The 22,832-nt window shown below is 36.4% G+C and overlaps 1 protein-coding gene across 1 annotated transcript; it reads right to left on the reverse strand.

Annotated features, from left to right (window-relative positions):
* Positions 1-178: 178 nt before the first annotated feature.
* On the reverse strand, positions 179-17,735 carry LOC101744203 (rho GDP-dissociation inhibitor 1). Its single transcript, XM_038016726.2, has 5 exons — positions 17,416-17,735; positions 16,293-16,486; positions 14,649-14,758; positions 7,051-7,165; positions 179-2,281 (listed from the first exon to the last, which is right to left on the reverse strand). The coding sequence occupies exons 2-5, from the start codon at positions 16,480-16,482 to the stop codon at positions 2,082-2,084; spliced, it is 615 nt and encodes a 204-aa protein (XP_037872654.1). The 5' UTR covers positions 16,483-16,486; positions 17,416-17,735; the 3' UTR covers positions 179-2,081.
* Between the last annotated feature and the right edge of the window lie 5,097 nt (positions 17,736-22,832).

Here is a 22,832-nt window from a genome sequence, read left to right on the forward strand (position 1 = left end):
CCACCCTTCAAACCGAAACGCATTACTGCTTCACGGCAGAAATAGGCAGGGTGGCGGTATAATCGTTACGCTCTCGATTCTGTTCAAAATATTTTTTATATCCGTTGCTTATAGCGTACACAGTGGGAGTAGTAATAACTGTAGGTTCCCCAAACACACAAAATAAAAACTCCCCCAATACTCGAATAAATAAGCTTTATTTTTGGCCAAACTATTACATTGCATCACAAATATATGATTCAAATAATAAAGAAGAAAAAAAGGTCATGAAAATACATAGTAAATGAGAATAAAACTAGTGAATCGAGGGTTGCCAGGTAAAATACTAAAATGTAATTATTGCGTTTCTCTTCATAAACCTTAATATTAAAAACGTGGAAGATTATTTACGGATCATATAATAATATGTAAATACGGCCTCGATCGTAGGAAGAGGCCTAAGAGGAGGCTTTAATATTATAATAATATATTAAAAAGGGAAGCCTAAAATTTACACAGAGCACCAGTGGCAACACACTGAAGCACCTTTTACACCCGCTCAAGCGAAACTAGCCTTTATACGTCTTTCAATAAGTGTACTTATTGCTTAATTCTATTTTATATTTTTTAATCTAAGGCTACACAGCTGTGAATGGGCTCCGTCCTTTAAAACATCGAGGCTAAAAATTTATATTTGACAAAAAAAATACTTACAAGATAATTTAGTATCAGCTTAAATAGTATTTGTACTGTTAATATATTGTACAAAATTATGTACCAAGGCAGTTTTAATGAGCAGACTTACAGCATATTATTGCAATACCTCGACTAGGGATGAGATTTGTGTCCGATTTTGCAAAATCGATTATTGCCTTCTCCCCCCTCCCCCCCACTGGCCCAAAATCGACTATTGCCTTCTCCCCCTCCCACTGGCCCTGATCATTCGGAAGTAAAAAATGTGAAATATTAAAATATATTCATTTGATGTTGCACCGTTACCCTCATTGTGTTATCGACTAACTTTTGTGGCTAGTGTGTGACCTAATCGATATATCTATTCCGCTCACTCTCGTGAGCTAGGAAGAAGACAGACGTATTTAAAAACTATTTCGAAGAAGATAGATAGCTTAGTAGAAATTCTAAAGGATTTGGAAGAGGTATAAATGTATCAAAATTACAAAATTCCTTGTCGATGATAGAACTTGTTTCAAAATGCTTCTTGGAATGGCCAATGCCGACGTCTATTGACTCCTTATACCGAGTGACTGGCTCTATTTATTTCGAGTGATAATCTAAGGAGAATGCGGTGATTTATCTTAGAGTAAACAATGACTTATAAAATTTTAGAACTGGCCTTCAGCTCCAAATATCTTGGTTTTTTATTATAGTGTAAAGGTTCCCACGATTTTTTGTTTACATTCACAGCAAAAGGGAATCTCGCTTTGAGATTATTCTCGTCATAAAAAACAAAACACGTTTAATTTTTTTTCACTAATATCTATTTCCCGCATTTGTAGTCCCTAAAGTTTTTTTTTTTGTGAAAATAAAAAGCTACTAATAATAATTGCGGACAAATAGAATGCATTTTTTTAAGTAAATTTTCCCCTTTATTTTTCAGATTGTAAATTTTAATACTGTCAAAATACTGTCCCCTCGAATATTCAATTTTTTTTTGAGACGATCTTAATATTATTATCTTTTTTTTTAAATCACAAGCCACATAAGGCCGCATGCTATCTGCCCGAACCTTTACGTTTTAATCTCTCAATTGTGTATATATATATATATTTAAACCCACGCATTTAGCGACTATTAATGAACGCGACCAACTAATCTGGATTGGACAAAACGTTTTTTTTTTTTTTTAAAGCCACCCACACTAATCTGTGCGCTCAAATCTTAGAAACAATGTTTATGTACGTTAAGCTAATCTAGATTTCACTAAATGCAAAATAAACTACTAGGTATGTATGTACCTACTTCGATTGAATGGTGAAACGAATAAAATGGAAAAGTATTTTAATTTGTTTTAAACGCGAGCACCGGAATCGCAACCAAACAGCCACGTCCAACCCAGTCGATCTTCGAATGTAAAGCCAAGCTTAGTCTTTCCAGTCCTTCTTGATTTCGAAGCTCCACTCCCACTGGAGGTGAACGTTCTTGTCGTCGTCGGTGAAGAGGCTGTTGACGCTGTACGACCCTCGCGCCATCATCCCGGACGGCGCATCCTCGGGGGGCGTCGTGTAAGACTGAATCTCAGTTTTGGGGGGATAGGAGCCGACCATATGAGTCATCTTGTCAACTGGGGAAAGAAAGAAAAAGGTTATATTTTATTAAATACCTTAAAAAATTGTTGTTTTTTTTTACAACGTAAAAATGCATCGTCCGCCACAATATATGACTATCACTACATAATATAAAACAAAGAGGCTTTCTCTGTCCCTATATCCTTATGTATGCTTAAATCTTTACCCAACGGATTTTGATGCGCTTTTTTTAATAGATAGAGTGATTGAAGAGGAAGGTTTATATGTATAATAACATCCATTAAATAGTGGAGAAATCAATAATAAATTACAGTTTCCGAAGCGAAGCGAGGGCGGGTCGCTAGTAATAATATATTATATAATAATATAACAACAGCTTGACTTACACACGAGATGAACATATATCATTTCATATGTGTTAGAGTGAAATACAAAAAGTTATAAAATAAATCTATCTCTAACCTTTAATTTTCTCCTTTAATTTAAAAGGTTTAGTACTCAAGTTAAAAGTTAAGTTTGACATCTATACGAACGAATGTAATGGAATCTTTAAATTATACATACGGTTACCAAACTTATTTAGAGGTGGTAGGATGTATTGTGAGTCCGCGTGGGTGGGTACCACCTCCCTGCCTATTTCTGCCGTGAAGCAGTAATGCGTTTCGGTTTGAAGGGCGGGGCAGCCGGGGAAACTGTTAAACCTTAGAACTCATGTCTCAAAGTCGGTGGCGGCATTTACGTTGTAATTGTCTATGGGCTCCGATAATACTTAACACCAGATGGACCATGAACTCCTCCACCGATCTAAGCAATAAAAAAAAACAAAATGTAATTTTATATTAAAACATAAAGACGATTCAGATAGAGCTATCTTCGTAAGATAATTTTATGTGAAGATACAAATACACGCATACATTATCTCTTAAACATGTAAAGATTTTGTATAAAATCGACACATGGTTTAAAAGATAAAAATTACTGTGACCACTGCCACCTACCTGGTACTAAAATAATTATGTTCGTCAGAGTGATCATCTATCTATATATATATATATATATATATATATATAAATGAATTGCTGTTCGTTAGTCTCGCTAAAACTCGAGAACGGCTGGACCGATTTGGCTAATTTTGGTCTCAAATTATTTGTGGAAGTCCAGAGAAGGTTTAAAAGGTAAAAATACTTGGAATTCACTAAAAATAATTTTGTTTTTCCATTGATGTGTCCCCCGTCGGACGGATTCCTTTTGTTTGTTTTAAGTTTATTTTATACAAAGGTTTAGGTTTTTTATTTATCGATTGAGGCACTACGAAGTCTGCCGGGTCAGCTAGTAGTTTAATATTAAATGGACTATGGTTCTCGAGTTTTAGTTCAACATAAACACACACACGTACATCCATTCTCTTTTATATATGTACATACATATATACAAATATTAAATTTGCTAATTGTGTATATGTTAACTTTGAGCTAGTATTAAGATGGATCAGAAAGGTTTGAATGGCATAGACCTATGGAATAACTAGTAAGTAACTAAACTGGACTTAGCTAATAAATTTTTCACTTTTTTCATATTTCATTTCAATGTACAAAATCGATATGAAACGTATTAAGCTTGGAAACGAGTTAAGCTAAGCCTAAGCTCGGATATTTGTACCATTGCAGAGTTTCGAATTTTAAAATGTTATAGACGCGAGAACATTGCCAGAATTAAAAATGGAGATCCAAAGAATTAGACAAATAAAAAATTACTACGATCTACATAATTTAAATAAGAAAATACAATTACATTACAACAGTTAAGTGCTTTTTTTTTCTATTCTATTTGTCAACCGATTATTTTTAAGTTATTATTTAAGATATTTTTTAATATATTTTTATGATTAGTATTTATTTATTTTTTGAATATTATGGCCTGGTTACTAGACCTTTAAGCCAATTTAGTATCTATCGACGAGTCTTAGTGTAACCAGTACTTTCTTTTTTAGGAATATTATATATTTCCTAAGATGACATAAAAAAAAAACAAAAGAGAAATGTAAATTTCTATAAAATTAAATGGAAATATTAAGGTTATATTTATAAGATTATTGGGCCAGCATTAGTATACGGAATTACCAATATTTAAACAAGCAATACAAAGTTAAGCATACGGTCAAAAGTATTTAGCAGATATGGTGACAATCATAAAGTTTTTTTTTTGTCTTATTAGATGTTTTAACTGTTGTCATGGTAATTTCTTCCGTTTCGCGAGTCGTAGAAACATAATTAAAACTACATTATAATATGGAAGACGCGTGCGACATTTATTAGAGTTAATCTTAATGTGCGGAGACATCCATGGGAGCGAAAAAAATTCAACGCAAAACAACTTTACTGGTGGTAGGACCTCTTGTGAATCCGCACGGGTAGATACCGACACCCTGCCTATTTCTGCCGTGAAGCAGTAATGTGTTTCGGTTTGAAGGCTGGGGCAGCCGTTGTAATTATACTGAGACTTTAGAACTTATATCTCAAAGTAGGTGGCGGCATTTATGTTGTAGATTTCTATGGGCTCCGGTAACCGCTCAACACCAGGTGGGCTGTGAGCTCGTCCACCCATCTAAGCAATAAAAAAAAAGTATGAATTAATATTGTGCACGCGATATTGAACTGTATATATATAGTTCTAATTACTATCATTTTAGTATTAATTTTATGTGTGTGTGTGTTATATTAAATAAATATTCATCAGGTGTATAGCGTGTAGACGTTAACATTGAATACAATACGACAATGAAGTGCGGTGCCACAATCGAGCAACGATCTTTGAATGCAAATCATACTTACCGGGCACTGCGTAGGCGCGCGTGGAAAAAAACACAAACCATACAATTAGATTAATTTCTTATTTTATTAATTAACAGTTTCTTCCCTACCTATTCGCTGGTAGCCTATGACGGGTGGGTGAGCTCATGGGCTCAACCTGAGAGAATTTGCTAACACAAGCCCAATTTTTTTTTTCCTACCTATGCTGATGGTCTAGAGAGACCATATCAGCGTAACCTTAACTAGTAGGTGAGCTCACGGGGCTCAAACATGTTGCTAACACGAACCCTAGCAAGAGCCGTGCTTCGCAGAATCTACCGCCGGATCGGAAACGCGACCCACTGAGAAAATCCGGCGAGAAACTTAGTGGGCTGTGTCTGTAGGTTCATTTACTCGCAGAGCCCTTCGTCGCTAGCGACGGGTTCGACGAGGACTATGACCGGGCTACTAGCTCTAGCAAGAGCAGTGCTTCGCAGAACCGACCACCGGATCGGAAAGAAGATCCGGCGAGAAACTCAGTGGGCTGGGTCTATGGATTAATTTTTGATAAAAGCCCTGGATAAGTGCGGCGATTCCGGGTAGCGAGGGTAAGATAAATAAAAAGGGAAACAGTATTGTAAAAATAATATCACGATGTGGCATTTATGTCATAACATCAACTTATTTCGACTTAATATCTCAAGTGAAGAATTGACTTATTATGGTTCACCTTTTCCCTGACTCTGAGCAGAGGAAAACCTCATATTATATTTAATATAAAAACATAAAACTCATTATATATAATTGATTACCATTACTTTAGTATAGTATAAAAAAAGAAAACAATATTGTCGAATCTACCCAATATTAACTGTCAATTTCCTAGTTTCTAAATAAAGTTTTATCTTAATTAATTACGATTAAGCTTTGTTCCATTAGTCAGAGAATCTTTAAACAGATCCATCGAATAATGCATTTTAATTACAGTTTTTTTTCGTCGTATCATTGACATTATCATTATCATAATTTATAAAACATAGTTAACTTAAAAAACCAAACATAAAAAAAAACTATTAAAAAGAATCACCCTGTATTATATGTCATTTTAAAAATAATACACATACACATCATAAAACTTCTAACGAAGTAACTAATCATTCGATTGACGTAATAATATTCGAACTAGCAATCATTTAACATCTTGATTACCGCGAAAGGATATGTTCTCGGAACATTACCCTTTCGTTATTGAAGCATCGATTAATCAGACTAATTGAAACATGACGGTCGTTTATTTTACAATCAACAAAATATACAGGAAATTTAACCACTGAAACCGTGTTTCAAATAGATTCTACCGCAACCTCGATGACTCGATCATTTTTATTAATAGAATAACATTAATTATTAATGTTATTTATCATTTCGTATGTCAATGGTAGCTTTACGAATAATTATTTTCATTAAGTATAGTTGTGATATTTTATCAGACTTTTCCATAATAGGAGGAGAATAATCTCTCCCAGAAGGATGCCTAAAACCAGGCAAAGTGGACGAGTTTAAGTAGGAGAGCGGACTCTGGCATTAGACCGGGAAAACGCTAGGAAGAAAAATTAGCTGTGAAATCTTACATTCCCGATCCTGCGGATCGAATGGTAAACAGTCGACGTCGCCCAAAACACGTCATCTCGGATCTTCCCGATCCACTGACGTTGTTTTTAGGTACCTCAAGGAGCGGGCAACGTTCTCGTTGAACCCGTCACTTGCGACGAGGGGCTCGGCGAGTAAATTAACCCACAGACACAGCCGACTGAGTTTCTTGCCGGATCTTTTCAGTGGGTCGCGTTTCCGATCCGGTGGTAGATTCTGCGAAGCACGGCTCTTGCTAGGGTTCGTGTTAGCAACAACGTCAGGTATGAGTCCCGTAAGCTCACCTACTAGTTCGGTGAACCTAGAATAACCCCTCAAGGTTACTAGAATAGGTAGGGGAAAAAATAATGTGAAATTTTGTTTACCTGGAACGCCCAGTCTGTAGGTCTTCTGCACGTACTTCAGACCGTGCACGATCTCGCGTTGAACGATAAAATCGATCCTTATTCGGTATTGTACACCCTCCTTTATCACGAATACCTGAAAACGAGTAATCTATATATAAATACGTGAAGAAAAAACTTTGTATCCCTTTTTACGAAAATTGCACGGACGGAAGAGTACGAAATTTCCCACACTTATAGAGAATAATAATATAGAGAAGGAGTGCAGAATGTTATTATAATTTTATTTTCATTTTGCATAAAAAATACATTCAATCATTGGAAAAAAAATACATTACACACACTACCATGTATTTGACACAATAGGTACATTATATTATATTCTTTGTTTATTCTCAAGCTTTTGTTATTGTTTAAAGTCCGTGGTCAAATTGTGAATAGATTAATATTAGACAAAGTCTTGGCGAAACCTGTAATTATAGAAATATATTAATGGTCTTTGACAATAGAATCTTAAATAATCATGTCCAAACTTATAATTTCAATAAATTATTGTCAAATTTCCACCACTGGGGAACCACTAGTACAAACAAAACAAAAACAACACGTGACGTGTAGTTAGAATTGATGACAGATAGCTGATAACTATCTGTCATCAATTAAGACCAACCATCCATTAAGAGAGATACAAGATACTTCCTATATTCTCTAAAATGATTTCTGTAAGACTTGAAAAGACTTGTAAGACGTGTCCTTAGATTATGATTAATCTATATATTCCCGATCGGTCTCTCTTAATGGATGGTCGGCTTAACTGGTATTATGTGGCTACCGAATCTATTGGATGTAAACATAACGACCCTCTTTCGACACCTGCCTGATTTTTAGCTGTAAGCAGCGGCCTGGCTCTGCCCCTGGCATTGCTGAGGTCAATGGGCGACGGTAACCACTCACCATCAGGTGGGCCGTATGCTCGTCTGCCTACAAGGGTAATAAAAAAATCCCTTCTTTATCGCTGGTAGCCTAAGAGTCTATTCCAGATACGCTCGGACATGTAGGTGAGCCCGCGGTGCTCAAATTGAGAGAAATGCTAACACTGGCCCTAGCAAGAGCAATGCCTCGCTGAATCTACCTCACTGGAATCGCGACCCACTGAGATCCGGCGAGAAACTCAGTGGGTCACCTCGAGACACTACGTCGAAGTCTCAATTGTATTATATGACAGCTTCAAACGTGAAAATAGACAGTGAGCGCTCACAATCTTCGCCCAGAAGTTACACGATGAATTTATGTGTACTAGTGCTCATCAAGAGACAAGACAAATAGATGGAAGAAAGATCGTGCGTGCGAAGGTGATACAGAAGGGTGGTCCCTCGACTCTCGGCAGTGAGGAAAACGACGCAAGGAGAATGAGCTCTTCAAATGCCTGTCGGTTATAATCTCCTCTACACAATTCAGATACCTTTTATGTATTACATGTTCTACTTCGTTATATTAATGTGGAGGTATACGACAAAGGGAATATCTTCCACAGAGCGGGTGTAATTGCTCAGTAATGTCTTCTTCTTTTTCTCCACCTCATCCCACTAGGTGGGGTCGGCACAGCTAATTTTTCTCTTCCATTCTCTTCTATCAGCCGTCATCTTAACACTAACTCCTTTCTCTCTCTCTCATATCGTCATTCACACACTCCATCCATGTATTCTTCGGTCGACCTCTTCCCCCTCTACCTTCCACTACCATTTCCATACATCTCCTAGTCAGATGCATCTTCTCTCTACGCATCACATGTCTCATTGGTCACTAATGTGATGTAAGTAATTGCGACGGTCCTAATGTAATTGTTCGGAACTTGTATATATGCAAGCTTCTCTGGAAAATGTCGTAAGCGAAGTTCATGCATCTGTCAATTATTTTGCGACGTATGATGGCTACACGCCACATTAACAAAAATATGAGGAAAAAAACTGATTTAAATAATAATAAAAATCTTTAATAGCTAATGTATCGAATAAAAACGCAAAAATTAGTAGAATAACGACACGAGGAAAACGATAGTAAACTATTTCGTGCTTTGCATATTTATAAATATGTAGATAAATTTATTATTTATGAAGCAGATTGGTACTTTATACATACCCACTTCCTACTATAGCTAACAAAAAATACCTACAGACACAACCCATTGAGTTTCTCGTCGGATCTGCTCAGTGGGACGCTATTTCGATCCGTTGGTAGATTCTGAGAAACATTGCTCTTTCTAGGGCTAATGCTAACAATTATCGAGCACGTGAGCTTACCTCTAGCGTAGTTGGATTATCCTCTTAAGCTACCAACGATTAAGTAGAAAAAAAAGGAAAAAAATAATATTCAAATTAGTTTAATCAACTTTAAAAGTTGCCGGATATTGAGAAAAGGCGACTGAACTTTTAGAATATCACGACTAAAATTGAAAATAGAGATCAAAAGGAATCGACAGATGGTCAATTTGACGTATTGAAGATTATTTTAGTGATGTGTGTGTGTGTGTGCGTGGAGAAACGTTACACGACATTTTGCGTATTATGAATCGACACAGGCACTCCATGTTGTATTTGAGTCGACTATTATCAAAGCCGGCAATGTGACTTTTGGACAATTATTGGTAAATCAGAAAAACGAATTATTGACATTGGCAGTCACAAAACTCTTCTGAACGACATCTTAGATAAATAACAGGTTAAGTATTAACCTTTATTTAATGCAGGTTTTGAACCGTATTCTTTGAAGGAGACGATTATATTCAAATCAATCTGTATTGACATATCAATAACATTTTTTTGTCCAAATGCACAGATTGCCACCTTTGATAATAGACGACTCATTTGTGAATATCTAATTTTGTATTACGCATCGACGATCGAAAATCTATTTGATTGCGTATTAATACGCGACATATATCTTTGTAATTAAAGGTCCGCTTTATTTGGTCTTAGCATCAACAGTTCGATGTTTTTAATTGAACTGCAATTAGGTTGACTCCATTTGTATGTTATGTTTGTCTATCAAAGCTCGTGATTAATTGATGTATATATTTTAATGACGATTGTGTTTAACATTTTATAATGCTAGAGATAGGGGGTCTTTAGTATTTAGACCAATCTGCTTATGGTTGCAGCCATGAGTTGCAGAGGGAGGAAATTAACTCAGGAGATTTGGGGACACACGGGCCGATCCCCATATACGAATTTGACAATTTATCGAAGGGAACGCGATTAGTGAAATTGTGTCAATTGTTTTATTTTGTTAATTTAGAGTTTATTCGCGTTTAAATGTGTAATAAAGGTGGTTTGTTAATTTTTCCAAATTTTAAAACTTAAATCACCTGTAAAGTTGCAAATATATCGCCTAAACGAAATAATAGCCTTTCACCTCTCGACCTTATTACGTATTGTTACTTCGTACATATCAATACTCCATTCCGTTTACTAATTACTGGTGGTAGGACCTCTTGTGAGTCCGCACGGGTAGGTACCACCACCCCGCCCTTTTCTTCCGTGCAGCAGTAATGCGTTTCGGTTTGAAGGGTGAAGCAGCCGTTGTAACTATACTGAGACCTTAGAACTTATATCTCAAGGTGGGTGGCGCATTTACGTTGTAGATGTCTATGGGCTCCAGTAACCACGTAACACCAGGTGGGCTATGAACTCGTCCACACACCTAAGCAATAAAAAAAAAAAAAGCTATCCAAAAGGAGGGTTTCTGTTGTATGTTAGTCCTTTATGTGTTCCTAAGTCAATCGTCGGATAGCTTTTCAATTGATCACGCCAAAACATTTAAATTTTCAATCATATCGATATCGATATCATCGATCGACTTCCGAATCAATCATATCGATATAATCGATCGACTTCCATAACGCAGCTCACTTTAATCATACGATACATTTAAAAATCAAAACAGCCAAGTGTGTACCTGATCAAACATCTCATGTTAGATAACTTGGCCCATAGCCAAACTCGAACCCTCTCTAAATGCGCGCTCATGACTCGAATATTGCACCTGTCTCGTGGGCTAATTTATTCACTTCACAGACCGATGGACAATCTCGTGATGCGATTTACCGAATGACATATTTAATGATTCAAATGATTGATATACGAATGACTAATTGTTATATTTATGGTGACTTAGCAATAAAGCATATATTGTTAATTTTGTCTTTATAATGTTTGGTTGGTGTTGGTGAATTTCTTCATTAGGACTATTTCTAGAAATGATACATAAATATACGTCCCGATTTTAGACTACTCCCAATTTGTCAATATTTTTTTTTATTGCCTTTATAGGCAGACGATCATACGGCCCACCTGATGGTGAGTGGTTACCGTCGCCCAAGGACTTCAGCAATGCCAAGGGCAGAGCCAAGCCGCTGCCTACCGCTAAAAGGTGAACCTAGTGAAGGATATCCTATTTAACAATGGCTAGTTATCAATATAATGTTTGTGTTGGTTGTATTGTTGTCAACTTATGTGGATACCGCTTTTTTTGTTTTTTTTTCCCCTGAAACTCGTAATTTTATTTTTATTTGTAATTTTTAATTTTTATTTGTATTTTTTTATTTTGTTTTCAATAGCCAAAACTATGTACATGAATACGGGTTGGCTGAGTACACATATACCAAAAGATTGCAATCCACATTAGATATAGGTACTACTTGTACGATTTAGCTAATATGTAATGTAATGAGGATTTTTTTATTTTCTCGTCCGTGAGCTCGTCCACCCTTCTAAGTAATAAAAAAAAATAAAAAAGCGACTTGAAAATTTAAATGTTTTATCTAACTATTATAGTAACTTAAGATGCAAATCCTAAATTAATGACAAAAATTGTTGGCAGTGATATAAATTTTGGGCAAGTTGCATTAAAAGACACTTTGTGCAACACAATTGTCTTTTTTCTTCCTCTAACCAATCGTTGGTAGCATATGGGGCTATTCCAACCACGCGTGGGCCGGTAGGTGAACTCACACGGGTTCAACCTAAGAGAATTCCTAACACTAGCCCTAGCAAGAGATCGATATCGCGACTCACTATGATCCGGCGAAAAACTGACTGAGTTGTTATCTATGGGCTAGTTCGGAAGTCGAGCTCTTCATCGTAATAGAAGAGGACGGAGACCGGTGTCTTTTTCTACATTATACAAATAATATTTTGTATTTTGTATAAACAAAATCAAAGATTAAAAAAAACATATAAATTAATATTATCTATATATTAATACGTGAAGCAAAAACTTTGTACACCTTTTTTACGAAAATTACGCGGACGGAAGAGTATGAAATTTCTCACACTTATAGAGAATATATAGAAGAAGTACAGAATGTTTAATTTTTTTTAAATTATGCATGAAAAATATATTAAATCAATATAAAAAAAAACATTACACACACTGCCTTCCATGTATTTGACACAACGCGCATGCATACTATTTATTAATACGTAAAGCAAAAACTTTGTATCCCTTTTTACGAAAATTGCGCGGACGGAGGAGTATGAAATTTTCCACACTTATAGAGAATATAGAGAAGTGCACAATGCTTTTTTTTTTAAGTAATGCATAAAAGAGACATTAAATCAATAAAGAAAAGATTACACACACTGCATACCATGTATTTGACGCACACACGCATGCATACTATTTATTGTCAAACTTTTGTTCTTGACGTCTGTTGTTAAATTGAGATTAAATATTGTTTGTCTTTGTTAATATTTTTATAGTGTAGTCTTGGCGAAATTTGTGATTATAGAAGTATAAAATACAATCATAATAGTGTACAAACTTACAATTCCAATTAATTATAGTCGAATTTCGACTACTGCGGGACCTCTAGTACTATTAGTTTATTGTCAAACTTTTCTTATTACTTATAGTCAAATTGAGAATAGATTAAATAACTATTGTGTGTCTTTATTAATATTTACCTAAAGTATAGTCTAGGCGAAATCTGTGATTATAGAAATATACTATTATTTGACAATAGAATCATAATAGAGTACAAACTTATAATTTTAATTAACTATAGTCGAATTTCGACTACCAGGGGACTACTAGTTATTATGATTATTTCATAGGGAAACGATTTTCGTAAATAGGTAGCAAGTCTATTATTGTCAGTTTGGATTGCTTCGATGAATCACATTATAACATACGTTAGTCACGCTCAATGAAATATTACAGATAGATCAAGCTTGTTCAAAGACCACTTTTTTATTTATTTCACACACTACCAACAAATTGATCATGTGAAAATTAAGTGATACAAGCAATATAGCTTAAATAATTGCCGGTTGCTGCCAAAAGTATAAAAAATTTTTTTGTGAGATAACGGCATCATATTGAAGGCTTGAAACATCGGTTTCAGCACATGATGTCTTTTGGGGCCAAGCGCCACTCATGATTAGGCGGAAATGAAGCCAGTAACACAAATAGCTGTAACGCTCATATCTCTCGGGGTGATGCGAGAGTTTTGTGAAATCTACCCGATGTCAGACAGACACTGGAGAAAAATAATGTCACAGTACGAATGTTACCAACTTTAAAAATTTAAGATGGAACTTTCATTTTTCACGAATATCCTAGCATTGGAACCATATTTTTTTAATTCACGGCCAAAATGAACAGGTACATGCAATTTCTTTTGTTTTCGCGCAAGGACCCAACCCTGTGGTTGGTGCCTGCACCTAGGGGTTGAGCGGAGTATGTCCGTCTTGACGATCTGTAGATTTTGGGAGCAGACCGAGAGCCCAAGATATATTTAGGGCCCTACTCACTAAACGACTCCCATTTCACTTTCTGGCCCGAAGATCCGATCGAAGGTCTGGGTTCCGCGGTAAAAGCGGTTTCTTACTGGTGGTAGGACCACTTGAGAGTCCGCGCGGGTAGATACCACCACCCTGCCTATTTCTGCCGTGAAGCAGTAATGCGTTTCGGCTTGAAGGGTGGGGCAGCCGTTGTAACTATACTTGAGACCTTAGAACTTATATCTCAAGGTGGGTGGCGCATTTAACTTGTAGATGTCTATGGGCTCCAGTAACCACTTAACACCAGGTGAGCTCTGAGCTCGTCCACGCATCTAAGAAATAAAAAAATAAAAAAACACTAAGTACAATCAGTTTGGCAGTCACCTATCCGACGTCCGATCTCTATGGTGCGACAACCCAACTGCCCGCCCGGGCATGGTGGTTTTTTATTATCATCTTAATATTTACGACGCTTCGAATATTTTATAGTATTCATGGTCACGGACGACAATCATCAAAAGAAAAAAAATTCTAATTAGTATCCTTAAAATCAAAAATATATCCCATCAGTCAGTAGTGTCGACAAAAAATTTGGGAGCAACAAATAATTTCTATTTGAAACTTATCATATTTCAAGAACAATACATATATTGTAAATGATGAGATTCTACAATAAAATAGCACTTTTTTTAAATACTTAATAACGTTCTTGGATCAAAAAGCAAAAATAGATATACAACCCGTTGCTAAGAGCCCAATGGAGCTAAAACTTCAATCGGTAACCTTAACACACTATTCATCAGGCGAGCTCTCTTTAATATAGAACACATCACTGACCTGCTTTTTGAGGTCGGTCAAGTCCCCAGTGAGATCCAGCTCGACATCATCGCGCCCAACCACACACAATGCTAGCTTCTTCACTATCACTTTGCGAGGATCATCCGGTTCTGTAACAATTGTATAACATTAACTCAAAACTGTAATTCAATGACTAAAAGGTTTAAGTACTACTACTTTGTGTAATCCAACTTTTATTGGATTAGGGCAGTGCATCCCAAACTTTTTTGTGCCATGCCCCACTGTAACATTTCTGCAATTTTTATGGCCCCATACATAATTTTTAATATTAACAAAATTATTTGTTCACGTAAGAAACATAAATGATAGGTTTTCGGAAAAAAACACTATGAAATTGTTATCAGAACACAGTAAGTAATATTTCAAAACATAATTAAAAACTGAACATCAAATTCTATATAATTTTAGTTTTAAGAATGTGATGTATAGAGACATATAGAATTACAGATTTCCTATATTGATTTAGTTCAATTGCCCCCCTTAAATATCAAATTGTTTCTTTGGAAAACACTGGGTTAGGGTGTAATCAATAATACATATTTATCCCTCTTAGTGAATTTTATGACAGCATAGTATTTTTTATTTATTTATTAGAATGCTACCGATTGAATTCAAACAAATAGTGTAGTACCTTTTGGTATTTGATATTCAAAATTTTAGTATTAATGGTTTTAACAATAAAATGGAAATCATAAAACCACATAAAACAGATGAAGTAAAAGAAACACTATAAGAAGAAACAGAAAAGTCTCTTCCTTTTTTTCCCCCACCTAAGCTGATGGTCTAGGGGACCATATCAGCGTTATCAGGTTAGTAGATGAGCTCAAGGGGCTCAAACCTAACGTTGCTAACACGAACCCTAGCCAGAGCCGTGCTTCGCAGAATATACCACCAGATCGGAAACGCGACCCACTGAGAAGAAAGACCCGGCGAGAAACTCAGTGGGTTGTGTTTGTGGGTTAATTTACTCGCCGAGCCCTTTCTCGCAAGCGACAGGTTCTATGAGAACGATGACCACCGTTAGTGAATCAGGAGGAACAGATATGACATGGTTTTGGGCGACGTCGACGTGACATGTTGCAATGTATTTATGGAGATACAATCCAAGATAGATTGACAGGGAGGCGGCCCATCATATGACTAATGCAAAATCTCTATGCAACATAATGGAACAAGCTGCACTGACCCTACATAATGTGGGATAAGCACAAGAAGAATTGTAATGCTACCAACACAACAAAGTTTAAAGTGATCTGTTATGGTTCAATAAATTCGAAAATGTCACAGAAATTCACTAAAATATAAACAACACTTGTATTTTCGTTTGACAGCAACTTGATAAGATAATGTCAAAAAATCACTTGTTATCAGTTAGTTGATAAGTACTAAGTTGATAAGAGCAATCAAGAAGCCTAGTTTCAATTTCATATTAAGTTTCTAAATGTTCGGCAATGGGAAAATGCTTTAAAGGGAAACCCTTCATTACAGAGATTGGCCGGCTGAGAATACTATCCCTAAACACTACACTCTGAAACCTTAATTTTTCTATAAGAGGTTTTTATTTTATTTTATTTTTACTAATTTAAAAAAAGCAGTATGAGTTACAGCATTCAAGTGCCTCACCAACAATGACAGCACCTGCTTGGGCTTGTCCAAGCAGTGCTTCCTTGTACTTCCGAAGGGATTCATCCTCTTGGTCAGCAGCAAGGATCTCCTCTATGGTCTTCTCTGGAGGTGGCTTATATGAGGATTTGATTTCTTCTTCCTCTGTATCCTCTTCGGGTGTATGGGCTACTTCAGGTTCTCCAGACATATTCCTAAATTTTAAAGTATTCCAATTGTGTAAGAATCTTATTTAACACATTCTTTAAGCATTCAAGAATTGTATTTTCCACATGAAGGATAGTGATTATGTATAATAGACATTTTAAACTATAATCAACTTGAAAATAAATAAATTTGGTAGTCTTTATTACCAAACCAAGCTTAATCACTATAATCATTAGCAAGGATTTAAGTAAATACTTCAACTAAAATTTCAATATAACAGCTATATAGGTTTACATTATTAAATATTAATTTAATAATGTAAACATATACAGGATTAAATAAAATTTTGAAAGGATTAAATTAATAACTATTAATTTCAAAAAATTGTAGTTAGTATAGCATGTTGTATTGCGTGCGTCTCTGTGTTTGGGTAATGAATTGTGTATGTGTGCTACATAATTCATTAATATTTAAAACTGAGAAACATCTCTATTGACTTCGTAGTTTTCTACAAAAATATATTATAATAAAAACATCCATCAGTACGCTGAATTACACAATCAATCCGGTTATCGGCGATGCATCGGAAGGTAGCAAAAATGAATCATCCTGCCCCATAACCTAACTACTTTTATATTAAATGTAATGTCGGAATTTATAATCATAATCAAAATTTAGTTAAACGTTCTTTAAATTTATTCTAAATCATATGAAACATTTAATACATGAGAAGGACAATTACTTATTTTTTCGTTCAATAGATAATGAGCAAAGTAATCAACGAAATCATGGAAACGACCAGTGTAAGCGAAAAATCAATTTGTAATTGCCTTGACACAATAGAAATTATGAAATGAAATAATGTAGCTTCCTGTACATTTCTACGTCCAATATTAAGGAATATGCGGCTTTGTGATTGCAATTACCTACGCGGTTCAAGCTTAACAAGAAAAATTGTAATACATTTCATACTTACGTTTTTTATAACAAGTTACGAAACTCTTCTTACACAAAACTAATAAACGAAACAAAAAAAACACTTAAACACCAAATAATTGTAAAATTTGCAACGATTTGCAGTATCTAAATTCTTTAGACCAAAAAAATGACGGACCACAATGCTTCCGGGCGGTCATCGAACTTTAAAAAATTTATTACGGCCAGTAGTGCCAATACACTTTACAAGTGTATTATCTATGCAGGTACAACAGATAATAGTAAAGTAATGTCAGTGACTGAGTTGAAATAGCAACCTATTTTTGGTCAGTAATAGCGTGGGCATGAATTATCAGAATGTCGTTGTTGCTGCCATAGCTGGTGAGTGAAATACGGCTTTTAAGAAAATTATTGTAGACTAATAGGTAGTTTATAGTTATAGTAAGTTTATTCTTAAACTAGACTTCGTTCCAGACTTCGTTCCAAAAGTCTCAGTAAATGACCACCAGACTGAGATTATTTCATCCCATACTATCTCATCTTATCTCATTCCATGTCATTTCGTTTTCATTTCATTTCTACCATGTTTCATATTGATCAACGTCATTTCATTTCATAATATCATTTTTATATAAAAAAGTTTTAATTAAAATTAAAATAACACTTGACCTAAAAGTCTTAGTTGCCAGGTCATCAAATGCATTGAAAATGTAGCTTAATATAGCTTAAGTAACTTTTTGGCGGGAACGCGAGGAATGAAGTTGTGTGATTTGTTTTATTTTGTCTATTGATGTGCCTTTGGAAAACATACAGCATTGTATTATGAAGAAGCAGTGTGTACTTAGCTTAGATTCCTTGTCTATGTCCAACCATAGAGTCAATTTAGTTCCATCTTTAGCCGCTAGGTGCTGCCAGCAAGTATAAAGGGAGCGCAGCCATCTTTGATCTTCATAGCGTTGTGTACTTTCGTACTGTGAAGTCGCAAGTCCACAAATATTTATTCGACTTCTTATTAATTGCAAAAAATATTTATTTTGTGTTTCTATGAGTGTTATTTTGCAATCATTACGAGTATTATTTACCAATCCTATCATCGGACGCCATGAATCACGCGTCATCTGTTGGAGGTGATGTTGAGTCAAGCTCCATAATTTCCGAGAGGGAAGATGTCGAGGCGAGACGCGATGGAGACGCCTCGCGTTCGAACAGCTCGTCAAGCGAAAAAGAACAAAAGGAGTCTCTGCGTAAGAAACGACGGGATTCAAAGGTAACGGTCGATCTTCGAATCGGCTCGTTATCCCACCAGGTCAGTGACGTTGTAAATCTAATAATGCATCAACTGTGTGTAACAATTGAATGTAACGAAAATTGTTGTAAACAAATTGATCTCGTCAATACGGAAATTTTGACAAAAACACAACAGATTTAAACTAATAATCTTTGTAACATAATTACTGAAAACTTTGACAAATCGTCTCCGTCGTACAAGTTACCCGTAAAAAGCGTTTTAAATTGTATACGGAAAAAAGGGCCGTATGTATAGAAATAAGACGTCAAAGTTTAATTTCCGTGGTCTCTAACAAAGTATCCTGTTGCCAACGCACCACTCATTGAGGAATTTTTGTTTGATAATACTAAATTGAAATCTATTCAGTCCCTCGGAGGGCTACAATCCTATTTGTCACGATCTCGTACAAAAGGTAAGCCAAACATTATAAACAATCATAGTCCGTAACATCTGGCACAATCCAGAGGGGGGCACTGAGTGCCACCAAAATTGTAATAATTTGTAAACCATGTATGGTTACCAAATACCGTAAAAACTACCTTTATCTGCTGAAGAAAAGCGACGGATCAATGCGTCCAATTTTCGATCTTCGAGAGTTGAACAAGGTCGTAAAGATAAAACACCTAAAACACCTAACTGTTTTCGGACACCTAGGTACCAAACTTTCTCCACCCAGGGGACTGGATGATAGAATTGAACATTTCTCAGGAATATTTTTCTAGTATCAGTCGCAAAATTTCGTCGATACTTCTTGAGGATCAGTACCAAGGTACCAGTATCAGTACCTCCAGGAAGGAATCGGTACCTTCTTATGAGTTAGTATGAAATTGACATGCCTACCCTTCGGTCTGGCTTCAGAGCCACACCTTTTTGCTTCTATAACATGCGGGTCGCAGAGACCTTGCGTGCAAAGGGAACTCGAGTGCTAGTGTCTACTAGACGACTTCCTTTTTGGTCGACCAAGACAAATCCAAGTTGAAACTTCAGGCTGCAGAAGCTGTGAAGCTTTTGGATTAACCTTTTTTGCTTCCATAACATGCTGGGTCGCAGAGACCTTGCGTGCAAAAAGAACTCGAGTGCTAGTCTACCTAGACGACTTCTTTTTGGTCGACCAAAACAAATCCAAGTTGAAACTTCAGGCTGCAGAAGCTGTGAAGGTTTTGGATTATCTGGGCTGGCACGTCAATTTCCATTATATAGGGTGCTCGGTCGCTCGGTCGCGGAGATATTGCGTGCAAAGTCGAGTGCTAGCTTACCTACACGACTTAATCTTGTTTCACCAAGACAAATAAACGTTTTTGTTCCCATAGCATGCTCGGTCGCGGAGACCTTGCGTACATAGGGAAGTCAAATGTCAACGTACCTACGCGACTTTCTCTTGGTCCTTGAAGACAAATACACCTTTTTTGCTTCCACAGCATGCTCGGTCGCGGAGGCATTGCGTGCAAAATCGAAGTGCTAGCTTACTTACACGACATGATCTTGTTTCACCAAGACAAATAAACGTTTTTGCTCCCATAGCATGCTCGGTCGCGAAGACCTTACGTACATAGGGAAGTCAAATGTTAACCTACCTACGCGACTTTTTCTTTGTCCATGAAGACAAATACACCTTTTTTGCTTGCATAGCATGCTCGGTCGCGGAAACATTGCGTGCAAAGGGATGTTGAGTGTTATCCCACCTACGCAAATCCCACCAGGTCCATCAAAAGAAGTCCAAGTTGAGTCTTCAGGCCACATAAGCTGTAAAGCTCTTGGATTATTTGGGCTGCCAAGTCAGCCTTACAAAAAATCAATTAGTACACTGGTTCAAGAGATGACATGTCTAGGGATTCGATGGAAAATTGCGAGAAATGAAGTGGCCACTCAACAACATCCTAGCTCAAACTCTGACGGAATTACATCAATCTATGCTAACTTGCAAATTTTCTTGCGAAGTTTCAAGAAAAGGGGTAAAAAACAGGCCATCCTGCATGTGTTAACAATTAAATGCAGTGCTGACGCGGAGCCACATGTTAGACATTGCCGATACACAAAACCAACCATTTCCTGGCAACGGAAGCTTCGAACATGTGTAGGGGCTACAAATGCAGTGCTGACGCGGAGCCACATGTCAAACATTGCCGAGACCCAAAACCAACCATTTCCTGGCAACGGAAGCTTCGGACATGGGTAGGGGTTACAATTAGACAAAATATTAACGTCCTGTCTATGGTCAGCTCAACAACAGAAACGGCTCACCCACAAAAGAGCTATTTGCAATGGTAGTGACAATCAAAATGAATCTGAAAGTATTTCACTAACGTTGACCTTTCGATTTTTAAACCTAAGCGATAAGTTCAAGATAACTGTCAGCTTATAATCTCTCGGGGAGATACAACATCATAGCCGACAGGCTATCACGAGGAAATCAACCTGCGAAATGGCACTTTTTATCACAAGTGACCACAAAAGTTTTTCGAAAGTGGGGTCATCCGGATATAAACCCATTCGCCGACCAAGATTGGATACCTTCAGCAGACCGTAGAGGATGCAACTAGCATGGAGAATTCCTCCTCTCAACCTTCTCCCCAAAGTACTGACTCACTTCAACAGTGTCTAGGGAACCTACCTGGTAGTGTTCCCAGACTTCCAAGCCCTCAGATCCCGAACGCTAGATAACTCGCACGAAATCCAAAACCTGCCTCCTCCACAGGTTAAACATTAACCCTGAAAGCTTAGAAAGGGGGGGGGGGGGAGGTTGTACAAATAATAGACTGGTCTAAACGGGAGAAGATTTATTGAAAATTAGCTGGTGTCAATCCACTTTGCCAGCATACTTACCAGCAACTAGAAGATGGTGCATATGGTGCTACAGTTTTAAAATTGATCCTAAGTCTGCAGATGTTGCAAATTCTTTCTTCTTTTCCAAAAAGAAAATTTTGCCTGTAAAACAATCCTTCTGCATCATAAAGCAGCGCTGTCGACTTTCTGTGGGCGAAATACATGTACGACAGCAAACATTCTCAAGCTCTCTAATAAAAATTGCTATTTTAAAAAAGCCATCGGAATAGCTAAACAAAATTCAACTACTTATTACAATTTTACTAAGTGTAGTCCCATTCACATGAGATCCGAGAATAGTTCTAAACTGGTTTTCTTCAAACCCAGCCACCACATCACGCCTCAATGTAGCTTGAAGGACACCAACAACCATGTTGCTGGCTACTGGACGCAGAGTTAATGACCTTACTTTGCTCAACATTTCTAAAGACAGTTTCTTTGATAACAGAGAAAAACATCTTTCTGATACCAGTCTTTGGGTCTAAAATTGAAATCCATTTTCGTCAATAATCTGCATAAGTGCTTTCTAAACATGAAACTAAAGACATGCCCGGTAAGATTCGTAAGGACTTTTTTCTAACTATGTGTGTTGTCACAAAAGCGGCATCCCGTACTGTAATTGGAAACTGGTCTTCGTTCAACCTTACGAGGTAATGGCATCAACGCATCTCTAAGAAGTTGTAGATCAGCAGTAGCCTCTGAGATGGATTGATAATGAACCAATGGACGAAATACTTTCTAGAGGCAATTGCAAATCATCCAAACGTTTACAATAATTATTGCCGAATAATAGAGCTTCGTAAAGATCCTCACGATTCTTTTTTTCAACACATTTACTTCTACATGATGTATATACATCATTTATACAATTTATACATTTTCTTGTATATACAAGATAAAATGTTTATTACAAACTTATAAATATTTTTTAATTATTGAATTAACATGGAAGTTAACAACTGTGTTTTTTCGATTTAATAATTATATAAATTATGAACATTATCATTGCGCTTCATAATTTTATTATGGCTTTACCTATTTCATCATAGCGTTGTGCTTAATAATTTCACCAGCAGATAACAAACACGTCTTCATAATACAATGCTGTATGTTTTCCAAAGGCACATCAATATTACGGTTTTACATAACAATAAAACCGATATTATGTGCCGAGAAGGAAAACATACAGCATTGCAGGAAGTTCTTCCTGGTGAAGACTATGAAGATCAAAGATGGCTGCGCTCCCTTTATACTTGCTGGCAGCACCTAGCGGCTAAAGATGGAACTAAATTGACTCTATGGTTGGACATAGACAAGGAATCTAAGCTAAGTACACACTGCTTCTT

The sequence above is a fragment of the Bombyx mori genome, chromosome 17, assembly GCF_030269925.1.
Source record: "Bombyx mori chromosome 17, ASM3026992v2".
Classification (NCBI taxonomy): Eukaryota; Metazoa; Arthropoda; class Insecta; order Lepidoptera; family Bombycidae; genus Bombyx; species Bombyx mori.